Consider the following 16445-nt stretch of genomic DNA (forward strand, 5'->3'; position numbering starts at 1 on the left):
TTTATGCAGTTATGTTATATTTTGTAATACAGTATAAGGTTTTAAAATAGCTTTATGTATTTATTAACTCCCAAAGACTGTGCTCTCTAACTGGAGACCTCAAACACTAAGAAAAGTACTGTTAGTTGTTTCTCAACTTATATCATCTCTTTCTTCCATTTATTGGCATAACTTCCCCCCGCTGTCATTTTGCTTGATGTGATCATGAGTTCTGGCCAATGGAGATGGGAGTGGAGGTGATGTGGAAACATCAGCCCCCAAGTTTTAGCCCTAGAAAGACTGGGCACACTCACCCCCACCTCCTTTCCCCTTTCTCCCAGCTAGGGGGAACACAAAAATTAGAGCAGCGCCTTCACTCTACCCTCCTAGCTCTGGGACTCTTAACTTTGAGAGATAAAAAACAAAAACATACACACAAAAAGACTTTGAGAGGTAAAAAGCAAGTTAATTCTTTTTAAAAGTGAATAAACATCCTTAGCAGGTGATAAGACCCCAAAACTTTCTCAAGAACCTCTACGAACACTTCTAGGCCAGATTTGACAAAATCAGATTAAAAGTGCTGCCTTCCAACACAACCCATTGTTTCAGACATCTGAAGGTACCCATCATTAAGCTAAGAGAGCAGGGACAAGCAGAACACAGAGGCCAGTAAGCATAAATGAATGTAAGTTTAAAAACTATATCTATGTATGGCCCAGCTGGTGTTGCTTAGTGGTTGAGCATCAACCTATGAACCAGAAGGTCACCATTTGATTCCTAGTCAGGCCATATGCCCGGGTTGTGGGCTTGATCCCCCCCCCCCCACCGTGGGGCATGCAAGAGGCAGCTGATCAGTTATTCTCTCTCATCATTGATGCTTCTATCTCTCTCCCTCTCCTTTCCTCTCCACAAATCAATAAAAATATATTTTAAATAAATAAAACTATAAAAAAGGAGAACTATATGTATACTAATATGGGAAAATCACCAAGATATTTATATATTTTTAATACATTTTGTATTGATTCCACACTAGGGATTGAGCTCACAACCTAGGCATGTGCCCTTGACTGGAATTGAACCCGAGACCCCTCAATCTGCAGGCCGACACTATCTACTGAGCCAAATCAGCTAGGGCCAGGATATATTTTTAAAGAAATAAGTAAAGGCAGTATAGTGTATAATAAATTCCCTTTCAGAACAAAGGGGGATACAAATTCATATGTTTTTGCTTGTATTTTCATGCAGGTAGATAAGAAACTAATAAAAGGATTTATCTGTGAAGGGGGGATGAGGTGGGTAAGTCAGATGTGAGAGACTTTTTCACTCCATGCTTTTTGATACATTTGATTTTTAACCATGTAAATGTATAACCTTTTCAGAAAAAATTAAGCGCTGTGTATGAGTGAGGTAGACTGGATTATTATTCCCAGTTCTTCCCTCCTGTATAATAGGATTATACATCCATACCATCAGCCATGTGACTTTGTAGGGCGTCTCATTGTACACATTGATATTAGTCTTGACCATGTGACTTGCTTTTAGCCAATGGACTGTTAACCTAATGTAATTCAAGCAAAGTCCTTAAATGTGTTTGTGTAGTTTAGACTGCCCTCTTGCGCTCCTGCTATTAGTCATGAGAAGAGCATGTCTGAAGTCTAAAGAGGATGAGAGACACATGGATAGGACCTGAACCCAAACTGCATCCTGGAGCCAAGTCCAGCTGACATGCAACCTAAAGCTGAGCCATCCCACAGACCCATGAACAAGAAGAGTTTATTCTGAAATTCTGAGGTTTCTATGCAGCATTATTGCTGCAGAAAACTGACTGATACACTAGATCAAAGCTGTCCACCTGGTACTTTCTGCCTTGATGGAAATATTCCACAACCTGCGTTGTCTAATGCAGTAGCCACTAACCACATGTGGCTATTGAGCACTTGAAATGTGAGTAATGCAAATGAGGGACTGAATTTTTCACTTTATTTTATTTACATTTACATTTAAATAACTATATGCATCTAGTGGCTACTCTGTTGCACAATGTAGCACTAGACAGAATCTATGGCTGTGATTATTTGCCTGTGGAAATGACTAGAAGAAAATAGATCATAAGCGTGGAGTTACAAGGCCCTGTAACTCCAAGTGTCCTCCACACAGCCCTCAGCATAAGGTCTTTGCTCCAGCTGAGACATCCGCTAAAATGACAAAAGCCTAAAACAGAGAAACAGGTAAAAGTCTGGGAGGTCAGCAGCCTCTTCAAGAATTTCACGAGGACTCAGGCAGCTCTGAGATCTTGAGGATCCGTCCCCTTACACGTGACCTCCAGCCCTTAGATTAATCTGGTCTTGGGAAAACAGCTCAGTCAAGATCAACAGACACCTTGTCTGTCTTCTTTACTGCTGCACCCTGGGGCCTAGAGTAGTTCTTAGCCCAATGTGCGTGGCCTATAGTGTGCTCAATAAATATTTAATTAATAAATCCTGTGTGTTCCTGCCAGCACTTGTACTAAGTACTAGGTAATACTAATAGTTCCTTTCATGGTGCTCTCCCTTCCCCCGTTTATCATTCCCTCTGCAGAATCCTCAGTCTCTTCACCCTGTTTCCAGCCTAGCCCTGGAGGGTTTCTGGGAGATGCTGGAAGTGTAGGACTCCTCCCAGGCCCACCCCCACCTCACCCCATTTGGCTGGGCTCTCAGCACTGCCAGGCCATCCTGCTGGGTGTCCCTGGCCAGAGGCCCCTCCTCACCTGGCCCTTCTGGACCCCACAACTTGCAGAGGAGGTGTCCACCGCATCACTGTGGAATTCCTGGTAGCCAGACCCTGGAAAATACTCAATCCAAACCTGTAGGGAGTAGAGTTCATCTCCCAAACCTTACCTCACACCCAGGGCTGGGATTAGGATGAGGCAAGAGAGGCATTTGCTTAGAGAGCAAAATTCAAGGGGGTGCAAAAAATTCAATAAGCAAGATAACATTCTGTGCAATGTGTCTTAAAAAAAGATTAAAAGCCAAAGTGAACTATGATTTTTCAAAATAACACGACGAACAAAATCATGAAATTTGAAATAAATACAAGATTGGTATTGCTGATATTCCCTTCGGCCTCCATGTGACTTAAGATAGCGCTGCTGGGGCACTGCCCTATCTGAAAGTCACGGTTGCTGATCCTAAGTATTTGGGAAGGAAATGATACTGATGAATCGTGCCTGGCCTATCCTTGAGCTCACTGCCGACTAACTTCCACCCACACACTTGGGTGTTGCCTGAGAGCAAGTCTGCGGATGGGTCTCTTATGGAAGAGGGTGCGGGCCTTCCCTTAGGACGCTGGGAGGCTGGCTCTGCGGCGCCTACCCTGGGGACCGCGCGGGGGATGCGCGGGCTCCTGCTAGCTGAGCACAAAGCCGGGAGCCAGGATAAGGTGGAGTGGAGCTGGGCGAGCCTGCGGATGTGGCAGCCGCTGTGCAGAGTCACCTGGCGTCTCATTTGTCCTTTTAAAGACAGGAAGGACCGAGCTGGTGCAGCGTGGCGTTCCCACCTTTCTTTCCAACGCAGAAGTCCGGGCTTTCTCGGAAGGCTACACACCGCAGAGCGCACCCCAGGGTCCGCGGCCCCGCAGAGGAGCAGGGGGAGGTGGGGCGGCGGGGAGGCACAGTCAGCTGGCTCTCCAGGACTGGGAGACAATGAAGCGGGGGGGGGGGGGGGAGGGCGGGCGCCTGGAAACTGAGCATCCTCTGGCCAGCTCCGAATCCCGAACGCGCGGCAATAGTGACAATAGGGCGTTAGGGGGTGACAGCAGTCATCTCAAATGGCCCGTTAAGTCGTCAGAAGCAGAGAGTGGCCGAGGGATCCGGATCTTATCTCCCTTCCGCCCCACTCCCATTCGCTGGCTGCAGAACCACGATCACAGGTACACGCGCACGGGTGCTCTGCACACAGAGGCACGCACAGACGCTCACCAAAGTTCTCACAAGAGGCAAGTACGCACAGCCTTCCCCTCACCCCTCGCGCGTGTCTTTGGATGGGCGTGCTCTCTCTCACACCTACACACACCCACCCGGTCGCAGCCCGCAGGGAGAAGCGGACGGGTGTTTAGGCAGTCTCCCTCCCGGTGCTCCCCGTACTGACTGCTCCTGGAGAAATCGGTCCAAACGGGCCCCCCGCCGCGGTGCTGCTGGAGACCAAGACTCTCCCGAGAGAGGACCCGGGGAACTGCCCGCCTGCCCGCGCTCCCAGAGCCCATCTGGAAAGTCTAACCGCGACCCTTCCCAGCCATCCCGGAACTGGCTGTGCTGGAGGCAGTGCCAGCGCTGCCCCTGGAATAGGATCTGCACGAAAAGGGACTGGGTGATTCAAGCAAACGCACGCTCAACGGGCTGGGCAAGGAAAGGGGAGACGGGGGCCCAAATGGCTCAGGGCTGCTGATTCTAAAAAGCCAGATTTCTTCACTGTGGCGGTGTGAACCTAAGCTTGGACTTGGGGTGGGGGTGGGGGGGGGGGAGGGGTGTTCTCTGGGTGAGATGCCTTCCAGCCCAGGCAGTCATGCTGGGAGTTTCTGCGTGTCCTTGTTGATCGCCGCCTCTCTGCTCAACTGCAAACTCCAGGAGGTCAGGGCTGGGTTTGCGCCTCCTGGAACCTGGCACAGTCGCAGTTAAGATGGGCTGTCTATCAGCATTCACTGGACGACGTGGAGGGCTTTGTACATCAATAAACCTTTGTTTTTAATCAGAGGTTGAGAGCCTCCACCAAATTCTCGGATGGATCCCGCCCTGGGGAGAGATGGAAACAAACCTTGTCCTGGCGGCTGAGGGGCGGAGACTGGAGGCGGCAGGGAAACGCGCTCCTTCCCACTGCGTGGCCCCCCCCCCCCGCCCCCAGCACCTGCAGGGCCTCCCTTGGTGCGGACCCACCACCCTTCCCTCTCCTTGGAGCTCTCCCGCGACCCTGTCACTGCAGCTGCTTCATCACCCCCACCTGCTTCACCAGGCCGCCCGCCCAGCGCTGGGATCCCCGCGGGTGTAAAACGCAGAACCGCGGGCACCATTGTTTCTTCTTTATTTGCGGATATAATTATGCGCCGCACTCTAAATTAGAGATAGATTTTTTTTTTCTGATATACATTTCATCGTATTCACCACGAGCACACCACACGCACAGGAGAACAGTTCCACAAGATGAGTTTGGATTCCTGGAAACCCGCAGGCAAGCCAACCCCGCCGCCGCGGCTCGCCTCCCGCTCCTCCGACGGGAATCGCCCACCCGGAACGGGCTTCCCGGCCAGCCTTGCCCGCCGCAGGGTTGAAATGTCTCCGGAATGGGAAGCGCTCTTGCTGGAAATGGCTGGACGCTGCAGATTCCGAGCACTGGATGGATGTGAAATGTCCCGCTAAGGTCAAGTTTCTGCGCCTGCGAGCTGCTCCCCTCTCCCTCCCTTCCCACCCCCCCTGGGTGACAGGGGCCTAGGTATGGGGCCCCTCCTGGAAGGACAGATAACCCGGCCCACAAAGGAGCCCCCGCCTCCCCCGACACCTGGGTGTTGTGGAAAAGAAAGGACGACAGAAACGCAGACGCGATGGATTGTGGATCCCTATCCCCTCCCACCCCCCATCCCCAATAATCAGAGACTAGGAACCGGAGATGTGGAAAGCTTGGCTTCCCAAGCGCGGCGGCAGGGCGCCCGGGGCGGCGGGGGGAGCGGGGGGCAGGGAGGGGGAGGAGCGCGGGAGCTCGCCCCGGCCGCCTAGTCCTCCGCGTTGGTTCCGTAGGCCTCGATGAGGCCCTCGAGCGAGTGCACGAAGCCGGACACGCTGCAGATGCCGCCGATGACGAAGATGGCGACGTCGAAGAAGACTTGGTGCCACAACAGCTTGCGCCAGAGCAGGCGCAGGTGGAAAAGGCTGGGCAGCAGGAAGCAGAGGCCGGCGCCGGTGAGGCTGCCCGTGAGGCCCATGAGCAGCGCGAAGTGCGGCACGTAGATGGCCATGAGCAGCGTGAAGACCACCAGCGCGCAGCGCAGCGTCAGCCCCCACGACTTGAGGCGGCCGTCGCCGCCGTAGCAGGCGGGGAAGAAGGCGCGGCTGCCTTCCTGGAAGAGCGACTTCTCCAGCACCTCGACGGCAGCGAAGAAGGGCAGCGGGTAGGACAGCAGCGCCTTGGCCACCAGGAAGATGTTGACCACGGCGCGGATGGAACCGGGCAGGTTGTCCGTGATGACCTCCTTGGTCTCGTCGGCCCAGGTGAGGTAGGCGACGAGCGCGAAGAGGCCCTTGAGCACGCAGGCGGCGATGTGCGTCCAGTTCATCATGCAGTGGAACTCGCTGGGCTGCTGCATGTTGCCCTCCAGCGAAGGCAGGAAGATCTGCGACGTGTAGCTGAACACGATGATGCCGATGGAGATGGGAAACTTCTTGACGTCGATGTAGAACTTGACCTTCTCCCAGGCCCAGTCGCGCGCCCGCGACAGGCAGTAGGCGATGACCAGGATGTTGATGACGAAGTGGGCCAGCGTGCACAGCAGGCTGAACTTGGAAACGGCCTTCAGGTTCTTAAGGAAGGCGCAGGGCAGCAGCAAGGCCGTGGCGATGATGGACCAGGACTTCTGAGACACGGGCAGCCCCGGGAAGCTGTTGTACATGAGGTTGCCGCTCACCACCACGTACAGGATACAAGTCATCACCAGCTCGATGATCTGCGCCACGTTCACCACGCGCCCGCCCAGCGTGGGGAAGCGGGGAGCGCAGCACGCGTTGGCGATGGCCACGTACGAGTCCCGCACGCGCACCACCTCGCCGTCCTCGTTCTCCTCGTACAGGCAGGCGATGAGGATCTTGCCGGTGTAGCAGCACACCACGGCCGCGAAGATGATGAGGAACAACCCCAGGTAGCCGCCGTGCAGGATGGCGTAGGGCAGGCCCAGCACGAACATACCCTGCGGAGCGAAAAGGCATCCAAACCCGGGGCTGAGCTGCTGCGGCCTGGGAAGGGAGGGCCTGAGCCGTGGCTTCAGGCTACAGCCCGTAGGGGGCGCTAAAGAGAGTGAGTCCACATTGAGGGTAGGCTAAAATAGGGGTGCAAAGCGACTTAATGGGGAGCCTGGGTGTTGAGTCAAGAGATGGAGACGGAGGTGTGTCTAGAGAAGGAAAGGTGTGCTAATGGCTGAGAGGAGTGGAGTGGGCTGAGTGCGAGGTCAAACCACAAGGAAAGAAGGGGAATGTGGAGATACCTGAGGGTATTTCCTGGGGACAGAATCACAAGTGGGGACTTGGGAGGGGAGAAGGTGCTGGAAGGGCCGTAGCTAGGAAGGGCTCTGAGAAAGGTAGAGAGCTGGGTCTGAGCCCCAAGTAAGAGGGGGCGCAGGATTTAAGGAGGGGCTGCAGGGGGTGGTGGTGGAGGAAATCGAATAAGGGAAATGTGGGTGCCTGGAGGCTGAGCTGGAGAAGGAAACGTTAAAGGCGGCAGCGGGAGGGAGGAGCGGGGCAGAGTGTGGGGCAAGCCACGGGGAGGCGGGAACTGAGGGCACGTGAGGATTTGTGCAAGGGGCTGTAGGAAGCGAGGCGGGGGTGGGGCGGCAGGGGAGGCAGAAAGCAGGGTTGGAGGTAGGGAGTCTTGTGGCCCGGCCCTTAAGAAGGGGATTACTGGGAAGCGTAGAGGCCAGCAGGATGCGTGGCGTGTGAAAGGCTAGATCACGTGGGAATGTATAACTAGAAGCAGTGGGTCGGGCTGGTAGAGCTGTGGAAGGAGGGTTTAGAATCCCTGTGGGGAAGAAAGCTAACGAAACCCAGGGTTCCCTAGATCCGCGGGCCTCCGGCCTTCCGCCCCGGCCTTCTTCCGGGCCCTTGGAACGCGGCCTTCAAAGACGCCCCAGCGAAGGCGCAGACGGCCACGGATGCGGGAGCAGCCCCCGTTTCCCCCCAGTGCCCGGTTCCGCCTGGCCCTCTCGCCGGGCCCTGGAGAGGGAGGCACTTGGGGACCGGCCACTTAGTGCGCAGGACCCACGAAGCCCCGGAGAGCCCAGGTCCTCAGGCAACCTCGCCGCGGCCTCCCGTTCCCGGGAAACCCACGTTCTGCGCCCCAACGACCGCGCCCTTTGGGGACGCCGTGGGGGAAGGCAAGCCACAGGCCCCGAGTGCGCCTAGGGCTTAGGCCTCTTTGGCCCCAAGAACCGCAGCCTGACCGCCCCCGTCAGCTCCCCGCGGAAAGGGGCTGACTTCAAACCCGCTCCCGGCGGAGGAGACTGGCGCCGCCTGGCGGGGAGTGGCGGGGAGGGGTGTTGAAAGTAGGGGTGGAAAGGTGCGGGCTGTTCAGAGCATTTGGAAGCTGCTTCGCTTGGGTCACGCTCCCAGGAGCTGGTCTCTTTGCGTTGCAGCCGGGATTTCGAGCGAGAGGGGAGAATCTGTGCACGGGTCAAGCTGAGGCTCCACGGACCACATGAGCGTGTGTGGGTATGTGTGTACACCTGTGTGTCCAACTGAGAGCGGGCTGGTTACTGTCGGCGTGAGTCAGTGCATATGTGCGCGTGTGATATGTTCAAATGGGTTTATGTGTGTGCTTATGGGTTTGTGTGGGTTTCTGTATGTACGGATATGTGCTTCTCTGTATTGGAGGTGTAGGGATGAGGAAGGTGCGTTTGAGGATAATCTTGTGGTCTATACATTGATGCATGTCGTGTGCACCTGTGCGCGGCGTTTGCTCCCGGGGGAGGATGGCTGTGGGCATGTGCGCCTGCCGATATACGTGCGCGTGTACTCGTATATGCGTGTGTGTCGAGGGAGGAGACTCCCAGCTCAGCAAAATTTCCCTCTCCTTTCCGCTCCAAAATGAAGCTGTGAATCCATTCCGGAGTCCCACGCGATGCAATCCTGATTTTCTTTCTCCCTCACCCCTCCCCGCTCACCCTCCTTCTGTTTCCCTCCCTTTTGCGGGGTTTGAGGGCAGGTGTCTCTGACCTAACCTCAGTCTAGCTGTGCTGCGGCGGGAGCCTCGGGACGTGGTGCGGTTCAGGGAGCGAGACGCTGCGTGCCTGGGGGCGTCGATTCCTCCTGGGGGCTGGGAGGGAGGGGCGCTCCCCGGTACTAGAGGGCTTCTCGCGGCCCAGGTCGCCAGGGGACTCAGCGGGGGATATCAGCGCTTGAGTGGGGGAGGGGGGAGGCAGAGCTGGGAATCCCGCGCTCACCTGGATGGCGTTGGTCACGTTCCAGCCCGCTTCCCACGCCGTGATCTTGGGCTTGTCGTGGCCCCCGAACTCGCCACCAGCCCCCACGGCCTGGTCCTTGGAGCCCGAGGGCGGCAGGGGCGCGCCGTCGCCGCGCTGGTAATGGATGTCTCCCTCGACGGGCGGTTCGGCGCCCTCGTCCCCGCAGGGCTCGCCCTCGGTTTTCAGGATGTCCATCTGCAGCCCCTGGCGGTGCTCAAAGTCTAGGTCATCGCAGTGCGCGAATCCCACCGCCTCTTCGTCGGTGGCCGCCTGAAAGCCCATCCTGGCGAACATGCCGCTCACCTTGGCCTGAGACTTGTTGGACACGGTCGTGGCCACGTTGGACAGCTTGCTGCGGAGCAGGGTGGCCATGGCGGCGGCGGGGCGCAAGGAACGGACAGAAGGGGCTGGAGACGCGGGGACCGCGCGGCGAGGCGGCGAGGTCCAGGGGAGCTCGAGGCCGCTATCTTCTCTGGCTTTCCCCGCGGCGCCCCAGGGCGCTCTGGCTCATGACCCTCCCGGCTGGCGGCTGAGGCTCGCTCAGGGCCGACCCGGTGGGCTGGCGGGCGGGCAGCGGGGCTGGCGGAGCGGCGGCGGCGAGTGCACTGCGGAGCTGCCGCGGGGCGCGGGCTGGGCTGCGGCGGCGGCCGCGGCGGCGTCAGAGCAGCTACGCGAAGCTGGAGCGGCGCCCCCACCCTTGCGCAGCCCAATGCGCTCCCGCCCCTAGGAATCAGGCGGGGGTGGGGTGACAGGGAGGGGAAACGCCGGAGGCCGGGGGTGTGAGGAGGGGGCTAGGGGAAGGGGAAGGGGGCACTAAGGAACTCAGGAGACTGGAGAGGAGGGCAGAAGGGCGTCCGCGGGAAGGCAGCGGGAGGGAGCGCGCGAAGAAGGGGTGCGGAGGGCGCGGTGGGGGCTGGAGTGCTGCATTTCTGGGGGAGGTGCTAAGCTCGGATCCTGGCCCTTCCTACCCCGCCGCCGCAGGGAGGGAGGGGGCCCAGGCGTGCTGATTCTCGCGGTCCCGCGGAACCGCGGTCCCAACAATCCCCTCCAGAGTCCGGGAGCCTTTTGGCCCCAGATTCTCTGGCCAAGGACAGGTCTAGATACCCTGAAAGGCAGCAGGACAGTGACCTGTCGCTGCCTGCCCGGGCCGTCTGGGGGTCCATCTGCCTCCCTGGCACCCATCACACGCACTTAAACCTGGCCGCAAGCCCCCTTGGAAGGCAGAAGTGCCGGTCACGGATTGCTCTCAAGAATGCTTAGCCCGGCCGCGGGACTGTCTCCGCCTGTCCAGGATGCTGCGATGGAAGCAAATCTTCGGGTCGCTCGCCACCAACCGCTCTCCAACTGTGTGCAGAATGGAGGCGAAAGGTTGGCTTTTCGCTTTCTTTTCGTTTGGCGGGTCTGGAAGGAGGCAGGATTTGGTGAGGGCATCTCTCCACAGCCTCGTGGCGGGCCTGCGAATGCCCACGCCGGAGAGGGGCTTAGCCAGCGTCCAGCGCGGAGAAAAGACGCGCTCGCAGCGGGCCCAGGCGCGCGGGAGGCGCGCGGTGCGCTCGGGCTTTTGCTCGCACGGCGGCCGCCCGGCCATGAAAACCTAGACTGTTCCTGTTGAGTGCGTGTTGCGCGAAGCAAGAATAAGAGACAAAGACCGACACTGTATCAGATAGTGATACGGGCTGGCTCGGAGTGGATTCCCAGGGTGAGACTTGGTAACCGTGTTTATGTAAATGTGTAGTTTTGTTCGCATGTGAACCTGGATGTGCACGGAGCTTGTGTGTTGGGTTTCGTGTGCATACGTTTCCAAATGGGTTGCCTGCGTTTTTGCCTGTGTGCGTCCTTTCCTAATTGTGTCTCCCTGTGCGTCCGCCGCTCAGTATGGGTCCCCGTATGTGTTCCCAGCTGGACTCTCGCTCAGACCCCTCCTAAGCAGTAAACAGCACCCTTTGCCACCCTGCTGCCCCAGCCCAGATGAAGGAGGATTAGCGGCTGTGAGTGGAGGCCTGCGGGGAAGGGGGGGGGGGCGATCAGAAGGAAGAAAAAAGGCCCCTCAGTCTCTCCCATCCTGAGGCCCTGAGTCTGGGAGAACCCTGTCTGCTCCCCTGCAGTATTTCTAGATTAGCTCACGTCAGCGCACAAGTAGGGCGGCCTGAGGGCTTTGACCAGGCTTCCGAGCTGCCAGGACAACAGCCCCCCCACCCCCCACTTAATCAGTCCCCTCCTCCTCCCCTCTGCCTCACAGTCTCCCAGAATCTCCTCTCCAATTAGGAAACCTCCACCACATTGGACAGAGATGTTCCTAAAACCTCCCAATATACCTTTTAAATTCCCCCAAGAGCCTGCTTGGCAGAAAACAAGAACGGAACCCCGCCCCCCCCTCCACCCCTAACCTGAAGACCCCCACTATGACAAGAAAAGCTGCCCACAGAGACCTTCCCCAGACAGATCCTCAGAATCATGATAGGATTCCGTACAAAGACAGGACAGAGATCCTTCCTCCCCACCACAGATTCTCTCCTCCAAAGAGGCTTTGAAATAGAACTGATCTCCCATCCCAGAGATTTGCCCTTGCACAATGACCTTTCCCACCCCGGTCCCCAAGTTCTGGGGAGAAAGAACCTTTTCCCCAGATTCCTATAGACAAAGGTCATCACCTCCTAATTTGCATTCCCTCCACTTCTGCTCCTGGTGAAATTCTTTAGGCACCCACCAGATGATCTGGGAAGAGACTGGGGTTCCCTAGTGCCCCCCATACACATCCAGACCTGAAGGTAGCCATCGAGGCCTTTTCTGACAAGTGAATCAATGGCATACATGTATCAGTTGGTCATTGCCAATTCATGGATTTTATGAGGGTCCAAAGTATTTAGTTTCTTCCCTTTTCCTTTTCCTTTATGATGATCACTGCTGTAGGACCCAAGGTGGACTGTGACATTCTTTCAATAGTGAGAAATTCATTCATTAACCATTCCTTCAGCAAACCATCTCACAGCCCTACTATGCATGTGGCTCTCTTCTGGCTGTTGTGGGAATCACCAAGATGACCCAAGCATAGTCCTGTCTGCGCTCTCCACCCCAATTCTTGTGTCTAGGAGGCACATCAGAGAGCTTTCAGTCCAACCATCCTTTCTTCAATGCTCAAACCAACCCTAAAACCTCCTCGAAGAGCCTTACTTTCATATTTTTCATCTTCAGTGTGCAGATCAGCAAACCCGGGCCTGGCAGTGAAGTGACCTGCTCAAGGTCACAGAGAGCCCAGGGTACAGCCAGGCTAGGGCCCAGGAATCCTGATGGCCCTCCTGTGCCTTCCCTTCCACAACCTCATCTTGTCCTTCTATCTCCTCTCCAGGCTTATTCAGTGTCTGGCCACTTTGCTGTCAAAAAAGATGAAATTCAAAATCAGATTCCAGTTTTTTTGGCTGTAATGAGATGCCAGCCACTGGGGGAGGAATGCCTCTGTTAACCTTCTTTCCTGGGCAGCAAGCTCAGAAGCAGCCCATCCTGTATTGGAAAGCCATGTTCCATCATATACCAGCTGTGGGACATTGGAATAATTAGCTTTTCTCTCGTTCCATTTCTTATAAATAAAATGTGAAAATAACCTCACATTGAGGGGATTCTATGAGGTATTGCATATGAAATGCTTAGCATGTGCTAAGTGCCCAATATGTGGTAGCAATTATTTTATTGTCGTTGCTGTTGTTACTGTTATATCCAATGGCCATTTCTCATTGTTTGGGGGAAAGTCTGTGCAAGAAAAAGCCTATGATGGGTGTGAGAGTCAGAGTGAGTTGAACTGTACACTCTTCTGTCTTTGCCCCACCTCCCTGTCCACACCCCTCCCGTCCTGCATCAACCTGAAGGGAAAGAAATGGAAGTCAGGAGTAGGGCAGAGGGCAGGGGACCTGGCAGGCAGCCCCAGGAGACAAACAGGACGACCTACCTAGCTGGTAATGAGTTGAGCTGTGCTCTAGGGAAACCATCAACCTCCAAATTCTCCTAAAAGCTCCTCTAGGGGCACCCTCATGAGAAGAATTTGCAGCAGCTTGGCCCCCTGAGTTGAAACACAACACACAACATGCACACAGACACTCACACACAGAGAATGACAAGCCAACTGACAGGTGCACAAAGAAATGAGGCCAACACACAGATTCAAGCACACGGGCAGATTTACTCAGATTGACAGAGCAACACGCACAGGCCCAGGACAGGCCGGCACACAGACAGACACACGCAAGATTTGTACCGAGACTGCCTGCCACACAAAGAAACCAGGACAGGCACCCCTCGATCCAGTCCCATAGGCAGAATTGCTGGGGAACAGGCTTAGACACACAGCAGTGCAAGGACAGGCATAGACATGGAAAGTCACACACACAGTGACAGATACCCAGACACAGGAAACCACACACACATATATATTTCACACTGAGACCAACAGTCAGGCACCCACAAATGAAAGACTACTCCTGTATGATCACTGAAGGGGAAAAGAGGGGAGAACAAAGTGAGGGAAGGGGGCCGAGGAGACATAAAAGGAACACACTGGACGAGGGCACAGGGAGACAGAGCAGGACATGCCAGCAGAGGTGCCTGCCAGCAGGGTACAAAAGAGACAGAGGTGCCACGGCCTTCCTCTTGGCCAGTGCCAGGACCCAGATGTGACAAAGGAAATGTAGGCTGGGTGGCTGTGTGGTGAGGGAGCTGGAGCTGTCCCTGCTGCTGATCTATGAGGAGTAGGGCAGGGGCTTTCATCCTAGGGCCAGACAAGGTCCTACTGTCTTGGGGTGGGGGTGGGGGTAGGACCTGAGAGGCAGTGGGTGAGGGGCTCCTGGGACTCCTGCCAAGCCCCATGAAGCAAGGGCTGTATTCTGGATCGGTCCTGCAGCCTGAGCCCAGGTGAGATGCACATCCCTCTTCCCACAGGAGATCCATCTCTCTATTTTTTATGCCTTCAGTACCCAAGGGGTTAAACGCCTGGCTAATGGAGATGGAGGCCACTTTGGGGGAATAAATAGGGTTAAATAGAACTGGGCTTATCTCCCAGAGCAGGCAGCAACATGGGGGTGGGGCACAGAGCCCTTGAATTAATGGCCTGGAAAGCCAACATCATGAGCATCATTTCGGGGCTGAATGATCACAGACAGAAACCCCCCCCCTTTCCCTTCCCTTTCCCAAGCAAGTTCTGTCTGTGGGCCTTTTCCTGCTGTAAGGACAGGCACTGGCTCTAGAAATCATCCCCCCCTCTTCAAGCTGGGGCATTGGTGAGACTTCCTTGCAGCTGCATGCCCACCTTGCCCCAAACCCAAACCCAATTTCCTGATCCTGTGCCCACAGGCACAAGGGAGGAGAGGGGCAGTAAGGCTGAGGGCTCCAAGTGGGCAGCCCAGGCCCGGAACAAAAACCCTGGTTCTTCTGCCTTTGGTGAGAAAAAGCAGGTGGGACCGTGGAGGGTGTAGTGCTGCCGCTGCTAACTCAGGGTAAAACACAGTAAAATACAATAATGACTTTGTCAATAGTAGCAGTTTACCCAGCTGAGGTAGTGAGCAGCCCACCTCTGGAGGCTTGCAGATAGAGGCTGGATAGCTCAGAGATCATGTCCGGGTGAGTCCTGCCTCAGGGCAAGGGAAGCTGGCTTTCATGACTTCCGGGCCTCTCGGGTCAAGCCTTCTGTGCACATGGCTCTAGGAAAGGCCTAAGGAACAGGGGACATGGGGACCCACGCCTGGTCCTCAGAAGCCTTTGAAACTAGGAAAAGCTGCCTGGAACTGAGAGAGGAGCCCTGGACCAGACTCGGTGGGTTAGATCAATAGTTTCTGCCCTCCTGTTATGCTGGGAAGCAGGGAGCATGGTGACTTCCTTCCCCACTGGGTCCCTAGCACATAGTAAACACTCAATAAACATTTGTGGGGTTGAATTAAATTGATGTAACAAAACCATCTCCCTGCGCCCCCCCCCCCCCCATGAATTTCTAGTATCATTGGTTGAGGAAACACACACAATGGCCAAAATCCAGTTCTGAATTCTGAGTTCTGTCGCTCTTCCAAATGGATTTTCCTTTGTGCTCACATCACCTTCTACATAGTTGAAAGCCAGTCATACATACCTGTGTGAGATGTGATTTTTGTTCAGAGCAGGCTTGGGGTGCACACTCAGGTTCACCACTCTGCACCCCCAGGAACCTGTGAGTCACTGGTTATAACAACTGGGAGTGACAGTGTTGGGGAGGCTGTGGCTCCAGTGAGCCCTGTGATAAGGACCCTGGACTCTAGGAGTGCAAAGAGGCTGTGGGTCTGATCTGGCTCAAACCTGTTGGTGCAGAGCTAACGTTTACTGAGAACTCTTAGTTTGCCAAGCACTGTTGAGCACTCGGGATTATCTTCTTAAATTCGCACAATCCTTAGGTTAGTCCATTGTCATTTTAGGAGGTTGCAGGCAGGAACTGCAGCACTGAACATGGGAGGTGGTGATGGATGGGCACAAGCAGGGGAAAGGGGGAGGTTGGAGGGACAGTTATGGGGGTCGAGGTGTTGGATTATTTGGGCCAGGGAAGCTGGGGGTGATCCTTGTTAGAAGGATCAAGGGTTAGCCTTTGCTGGTCAACACCTTCCCTCACGCAGATTTAGGATAACCTACCTCACAGTGCTGTGGGCCAAATTGTGCCTCCACCTCCCCAAATTCATTATGATGAAGCCTTAACCCCAAATGTATTTGGAGACAGGGCCTCTAAGGAAGTAATGACGGTTAAATGAGGCCATAAGGATGGGGCCCTGGTTTGATAGGATTAGTGTCTATAGAAGAAGAGATTCCAGAAGAGAGCTCACTTGCTCTCTCCGACATGTGAAGGCACAGTGAGAAGGCAGCCACCTTCAGGCCAGGGAGAGAGTCCCCACCAGAAACCAACCTGCCAGACCTTGATCTTGGACTTCCAGCCTCCAGAGCTGTGAGAAAATAAATGCCTATCTTGTAAGGGACCTAGTCTGTGGTGTTTTGTTATGGCACTTGAGCTGCCTAAGACACTGAAGGCCTCTGCCAGCCCCTGACCAGCACTAGCTCAGGAGCCAAAGATTCTTCTAGGTCACAACCCCTTTGGACATCTGATGAGGCTGAAGATCCTCTCTCCAGAAACACACACAAAATGTTGCGCCGTTTCAAATCCTCTGTAGCCCACGTGTGATGTGTCCCTGACCTCCAGCCTCAGAGCCCAATGTAGAACTTTTGTTCTCTTCCAATTCTGCTGAGATCTGGATTCAGGTGAGATATCAACGTTAACA

General features: G+C 55.3%; 1 protein-coding gene across 1 annotated transcript; it reads right to left on the reverse strand.

Annotated features, from left to right (window-relative positions):
- Positions 1–5718: 5718 nt before the first annotated feature.
- On the reverse strand, positions 5719–9543 carry SLC32A1 (solute carrier family 32 member 1). The gene is made up of 2 exons (XM_008158408.3): positions 9151–9543; positions 5719–6906 (listed from the first exon to the last, which is right to left on the reverse strand). Exons 1-2 carry the CDS (start codon positions 9541–9543, stop codon positions 5719–5721), a joined length of 1581 nt encoding a protein of 526 aa, XP_008156630.1.
- Between the last annotated feature and the right edge of the window lie 6902 nt (positions 9544–16445).

Source organism: Eptesicus fuscus, chromosome 12 (genome assembly GCF_027574615.1).
Source record: "Eptesicus fuscus isolate TK198812 chromosome 12, DD_ASM_mEF_20220401, whole genome shotgun sequence".
Classification (NCBI taxonomy): domain Eukaryota; kingdom Metazoa; phylum Chordata; class Mammalia; order Chiroptera; family Vespertilionidae; genus Eptesicus; species Eptesicus fuscus.

Excerpts from the sequence above, each read along its gene's own strand:
- SLC32A1 (XM_008158408.3), bottom strand. The coding sequence starts at position 9,543 with ATGGCCACCCTGCTCCGCAGCAAGCTGTCCAACGTGGCCACGACCGTG. Across the intron at positions 6,907-9,150 it reads ACGTGACCAACGCCATCCAG|GGTATGTTCGTGCTGGGCCT; the intron begins GTGAGCGCGGGA and ends TTCGCTCCGCAG.